The sequence below is a fragment of the Mesitornis unicolor genome, unplaced genomic scaffold (assembly GCF_000695765.1).
Source record: "Mesitornis unicolor isolate BGI_N332 unplaced genomic scaffold, ASM69576v1 scaffold28693, whole genome shotgun sequence".
Lineage (NCBI taxonomy): Eukaryota > Metazoa > Chordata > Aves > Mesitornithiformes > Mesitornithidae > Mesitornis > Mesitornis unicolor.
The window spans coordinates 1669-8317 of NW_010174421.1; the positions used below are offsets into that span (position 1 = coordinate 1669).

General features: G+C 39.1%; 1 protein-coding gene across 1 annotated transcript; it reads left to right on the forward strand.

Moving 5' to 3' along the window:
- Positions 1-631: 631 nt before the first annotated feature.
- On the forward strand, positions 632-6374 carry LRPAP1 (low density lipoprotein receptor-related protein associated protein 1; the record flags this gene model as incomplete). The annotated part of the gene is made up of 7 exons (XM_010181039.1): positions 632-776; positions 1112-1236; positions 2579-2699; positions 3501-3659; positions 4191-4273; positions 5806-5982; positions 6294-6374. Coding segments are annotated over 7 exons (876 nt in total), but the record flags the coding sequence as incomplete, so codon positions are not given.
- Positions 6375-6649: the final 275 nt, after the last annotated feature.

A 6649-nucleotide genomic window follows, 5' to 3' on the forward strand; every position in this document is an offset into this window, starting at 1 on the left:
AAATTGCAAATAAGTGGCTCTTTGACCTGCAAGGCCATCCTCAGTGTCCTACTAGTCTTCAAAACCATACTGATAAATAAAATTTACTGATTTCACTATAACAACATGGTCAGAAGGTGGCCACGAGAAGCACATAGGGTGGCAATGACATGTTGTTTGAGAAGTTTGGTCGTTACTGCCTCTTGTGAACTAATGAAACTGAGTGGATTTAATTATTTTTTTACATTCTTTGCTGTTGGTACTGTACATTTTTAAAGTAGAATCATTTTTAGAAGGTGTTCCCATTAAAAGAAGAAAAAAATCCCATTTAAGTATTACTTGAAGGAACACCCAAAAAAGACACGCATTTTTAAACCTTATGTAATTTCATTGTTGTTCACGTAGCTGAAGAGCTGAGGAGAAGGCAGCATGATCACTCTCTGTTAACACTGGTATTCTGGGGGAATAGCCATGCTCATAGGCAAGAGATGTATGTATGCAGTGGCTCGTACCTTAAGGCCCTTAAATTCAGATGGATACATAGCATTAGAGTAAGAGAAACAAACGCTGTGCTATACTGGCTTCTGAGGTAATATTGCAGCAAGAGGTGAGTCCACATGACTGCATATAAACCTTTCTGTGTTCTCCTTAGCTTCATCTCTCTGCCGTGAAACTGGCAGAGTTGCACAGTGATCTAAAAATACAAGAAAAGGATGAGCTAAGCTGGAAGAAGCTGAAGGCTGAGGGGCTAGATGAAGATGGAGAGAAAGAAGCCAAACTTAGACGCAATTTAAATGGTAAGATATATATTTGCATTAGAGGTTTAGACTTTGCATCAGACACTTGCATGGTTAGACGCTTAAGTTTGAATCATTAAATAACAGGTTCTTTTTCAAGACTGAGCGCACACAAGTTCTTTGGAGATTAGTAGGGAGCTGCAAGAGGCTAACAGCTTCTTTTGCTCCTGATGTTTTCAGAAGAGGTCATTAAACCTGGGACCTCTGTGTCTTAAACTGTGGGACTATCCACCATGAGCTGCAAAATCCAGCTCTGCAAGTCAAGGATGTAGCAACTCTCTCATCTTCCATACATCCATGGTTCTAATGTTTCTGTATCTTCTGCTTTCCTGCAGTCATTATGACTAAATATGGAATGAATGGGAAGAAGGACTCTCAACTAGTTGATACCAACTACATTAAAGACAGTACAGAAAGTGATACACTAGATGATCCAAGACTGGAAAAGTTATGGAGCAAGGTGCGTAAGATTTCCAGGAACTGCAGTGTAGAAAATCAATGTTTCTCCGTTGAACTACAGTCAGTGTCTTCTGAGAGTCACGAGTCTTAGAACTGAATGGCTTTATTACACGGTTTTTAACTACTGGCCAAGCTGCTATGCTCTGTAGCTCACATCATAACATGGGTCACCAGGTGTGGCCGGTTCCCTTTGTCAAAGAAAACATGTGCATCAGAGTAAGATCCTGAGTCCACTAAGGGCAGAGTCTTCCCTCAGATTTCGCTGAACTCATTATATTCTTTTGTGTGACTGGTAGGCTGTGTGGTAGAAAACCTTTGCTGTTTTTCCTGATTTTCTTCTTCTTGTTTCTGGGCTTTTTGAAAAAGATATATTTAAAACCATTTCATAGAATGTTTAAAAATAAAATGTATAGTGGAGGGTGTTAAATAAGGACATTCCCCGCCTGTTATTCAAGTGAAACTTTCCAGGATTTGCATTAATGCATAAAAAATAGGAACTGTCCTGTTTGCTTTGGCAGTTAAAACTGGCAAAATCATAATCTTCAAAAGTGAAATAATTCATGGGTTTAAAAGCAAGCTATCAGGTGAAGTAAAGAATTCTTAGACCAGTCTAGTGCAGTGGTAATAAAGCAGAGAAAAAGATTTGCTGTGTTTTAAAATGTTGCTGTAACTAGGTACAGCTCTGGCAAAGGACATGATGTCGTGTGCTTTGGGGAAGAGTAAAGTGCATCAAAGATAAATACTCCCTAGGCAAAAAAAGGATTGGGGCTTAATAGGTATCAAAAACATTCAGTTTTGCTCAGCAGGTCACTAGATTTGTAGGCAGTGCTCCAGTTGTCTGACCAGTGCTTCCCTAGTTGCTAAAAGGTAAAAAGTCCAATGAGGAACAAATCACTGCAGAGCAAATGCATAGCAGTGACAAAATCTTCACTTGCCCATAGAGTAAGATTTCTTGAGTAAAGACTGTGCTTAATATCAGGCTGCATCCTTAATGCAAACAGTCCATTTGCAGTTGCATACAGACTTCCATGGCCCTTATTTCTGTATCAAATTGTTTCCCATGGAATAGAAATGACAGACACTTTTCACTGGGTAGTCCATCGCAAGTCTAGCTTCTTAAGTCTGAAGCAAGCTTCCTTTTGACATGCTTAAAGCCATGATATCCATCAATGTCAAAATCCTGACCTCATACTAATATAAAGGGGTTTAAAACAAAAGATCTTAAAGAAAAGCTGGACTTAAAAATTTTCTGAATGTGGTGGGAAGTGGGAAGAAGTTTTGGCAGTTGAGTGCACTCAAAAGCACTTGGCCTGGGAAGTATAATGAGCTCGTGTTTCTTTCAGGCCAAGACCTCTGGGAAGTTCTCTGATGAGGAGTTGGATAAGCTTTGGCGAGAATTTAAGCACCACAAAGAAAAGATTCATGAATACAATATTCTGCTGGAGACTGTGAGCAGAACAGAAGGTGCCTGTACATTTCTCTGACGTTTCGAGATCAGTACAACTCTTTTCTCTGCCCATTGCCTCCACTGTTTCCAAGTTTCTTTGAAACTCCAGGAGTCTGACGTTTCTGTCAGAACTGCTTGCAGATGCTGACATTTCCAGATACTTGCTGGGTTTAGTTCTGCATTAGCTGCCAAAAATCTTGCGAGCCAATGAAAATTTTGCCATTTCAGTTTTCCGATTCTGCCTGTGTTTCAAGCAGGGAAGATAGCATCAGATTAGCAGCAGTGGCCATAGTAGTTTACTGGACATTGTGCATCAAGCACAGATACACTACTGAAAATTGTGGTCCTAAAGTCTGCAGAACATGCATGTTTTATCTCACCAGCTGGGAGCACAAGAGGATATGCTCGAGTATCGTAGGCACTGAGCCTGAGGTGTATTAAAGCATTGAGGATCTGAAGCCAGCCTGCTGTACTAATCCTAGCTAAAATTTTGTTAGAGCCAAAGTATTCCAAAGCTTATAGGCAATTTGATGTTTGAATTGTAGAGTCCAAGTTGGAAGCTGTTGGAAGTTGTTTCAACATCATATGTCCTGATTGGTTCACGAAATGCCCAGGGACAGGGACACAGGACTTATCAACCATTCCTATCCCATTTCCTTGGGATATTGCTAACCTAGGAAAAGAAAAACATTTCCTTATTAAAAAAAAAACAAAACAGAAGAAACATTTCCTTCCTTACCTCAGATTTGGAGGGTTTCTGGAGATTTTGACCTATCAGGATTTGGCCCACAATGAATAACACTTTTTTTCTTCAACAGATATCCACAAAAATGTTATCAACCCATCTGAAGAGAACGTGGTGAAAGAGGAAATCTTGCACAACAAACACAGAGAACTCAAAGACAAGCTAAGAAGCATCAGTCAGGGGTTTGAGCGTTTGCGTAAAGTCAGTCACCAGGGATATGACACAACCAGTGGTATGACACAGTACGTTTTTATACTTATTTGGGATTAAATTAAAAAAAAAAATCAGTGGGCAAGTAATAAGATGTAGTCACGGTATCACAGTATGTGGTGTAACCACAGTGGGCTGAAGAGATGCAGCCAGCCTGTTCTGTTCAGAAGCCAATACTGAAAGCATAATGAAAGGAGAGGGACAACCTGTAACGAGGATAGTTCTGTCTTCCATACCCACATGAGAAGGGATATTAACGCCTTCTGCCCCAGGAGGGCAAGTAGGTGAGACAACGTGCATTATTCAGTTCCTATGGTTTTGTGGGGTTGTTGTTTTGTTTTGTTTTGTTTTCTTAAAAAATACTTGCTACAGCAATGCTATATTTTTAAGTACTTGGATTTTTCCTCCCTTTTCATCTAAATAGACCTGCTAGAAATGCAATGCTTAGTATACCTCTGTATATAGTGTGTGAGAAAGCATGCTCGTCTTGCATGGAGGCTGGGCATAAAAGCACTGGGTCCAGGTTTTCATTTAGTGGTATGTGTTTGTTTAGAATTTGAAGAACCAAGAGTGATTGATTTGTGGGACATGGCCAAATCAGCCAATTTCACTGAAAAGGAGCTTGAATCTTTCCGGGTAAGTAGAATTCCAGTTAGATCTCATATGGAAAGATATTTTCCCATGTAAAGAAACACTCAATGTTACTTTGAGTGCAGCCACTTCTGTATTGCTCTTCAGACACCATACAAAAGAGTAATGCTTCTTAATATTTCAAATATATGAACATATATGTAACTAGTCGTATGCAGGTTGTGTCATAATCAGCAAAGTAAAAATGCTGAATCCTGTGAAAGAAAGCGTTGCATATTTTAAAACTTTGAAAGATCAGGTCCTGCTTGTTTCCAGTGCACTGGATTTCCCTCTTTCACTCAGAGTCTTAAGGTAATTACTTTGTTGGGAAGCAGTATGCTCTATATGCCCAACAGTTTCCCTCTCATGCCCACCTTTTGTACTGCTAACTTCCTGTGTCAGCTGTGTTGAACTGACCAAAAAGTAAAATGACAAAGACTGCTTTTTAAGGAAATGTAATAGAAATTAATTCCTGTGGGGTTCATACTGATTTTATTTAATTAAAATTGCATTGAGAATTACTTCTTTTTAATCTGACTCTGCCTGTTTATCAGAACAGTTTTTGATTGATAGCCTGGAGAAGTTAACTCTTCAGGGCTTCTTCATGGGGTTGCATGTGCTTATGATGTTGTCTTATCCTCCAAGACATGACTAGGGGCACTTTGAGGTTCTTTTCTGGATAAGGTCATGAGAGAGTTTAACAGCCTGGGACAGGGATTGAAATCTTTCTCTCTTAGATTGATTTTCTTATGAATCAAATTTTTTAATTTCATGGATTTCAGTGGCCCTGCTTTTAAGAGCATCAGAGGAAAGCCTGCTGAAGTCTGTAGCAAGGCTTCTGCTGACCTCAGTGGGACATTTTGGTCTGGACTGCACAATTGCATGAGAAGTAAATTTGGCCTTCGTATTTGCTTCAGTGAAAAAGAAAATCCCAATTCCATAAGCAAGAACACATACATGCTTATTAATTTTACTGTTTTAGTAGAAATCTTCATTCAAACCCTCTTCACCAGACCAAACCTGTCTTGTTACTGTGAATGTTGGGACGTCCAAACAAAAGTAAGACAGTAAGAATCATGGTGAAGCATTTTCTGTTGAAAAAGTCCACGGGAGCAGAATTAAAGGAATCGTGTGCTGATTCCATTCAGCTTTGTTTGAGCAGCTGAAGTTGTGTCTTCTCCTGAGCAGCCACAGTACCAACGTTCATAAGGGTTTCATAATGAAAGATGAATTGCTGCTCTGCTGGTACATCACCTGAGAGGAGCAGCTAAAAAGATCAGAGCAGTAAAACCCCAGACTGAGGTCCTGAATGGAGTATGGAAAACAGACTGGAATGTTCTCAGTGGGAAGTTTTCAGCATCTGCCTTCAAAATTGAGTGTTTGGGTAGTAATGATAATGTACTGTCCAGACATTCTTAAGAAGCAGGGAGCTGAAAAAGCTTTCTGTGCTTGACTTAGTAAAATAGCAGTAGGGATGTCTTGGCAAGAAAAACCTTAGAAAGAAAATCCTGTTAAGCTGTGTGTATTTGTTGTCTTAGGAGGAACTGAAACACTTTGAAGCAAAAATTGAAAAACACCATCATTACCAGAAACAGTTAGAGATTTCACACGAGAAACTGAAACACATAGAGGGGACTGGAGATAAGGATCATCTGAACAGAAACAGAGAAAAATACGCCATGCTGGAAGAAAAGACAAAAGAACTAGGCTATAAGGTCTGTATATATCTATTTTACAGATTTGTTGAAAGTTTAACTCCGTAGTAGAGGATAGTAGATTATTCAGTGCCGACTTTTCATGCAGTTTTAATTACTTTCACAGGGGGACTTTAAGGCAAACTTGTGCTCCATGTTTAGTGCAGGATACACATAATTGTTTTTTATAGACCTAATTCTAAAATGCCTGAGATCTCCCTGGTCTCAGCTCTTCCTGTTGTCACATATACTGATAGCAGAATTTCGATACATGATATTGATAACTCACTGTCTTACTAAAATCTGCTTGATGTGTTTTGTTTTCCTGCTAGGTAAAGAAGCACTTGCAAGACTTATCCAGCAGAATCTCTCAAGGTCTTCAACACAATGAATTATAAAAGTCTGTTCTCCTTTGTGTTCTCCTTCCTGTTTTTTGAACAGGATTTACCAAGGAGTCCTGAAATAATAAGGATTGAACAGAGTTGTCCTGTAAGAAATTTTTTTTTATCCACTTAATTGCCAGTTTTGTATTTGCACTATCAAGTTCAATTACTAGATTGTAAATTGAAGTTCCATATCTTGGATCATGTAAATGTTAACATCTGAATCAAGTAACAGCCTTTGAAAAATAGCAGTCATATCAAAAGGAAGAATAGGTGAACTTTCAGAGGATTCCTGCTAGTTAAAA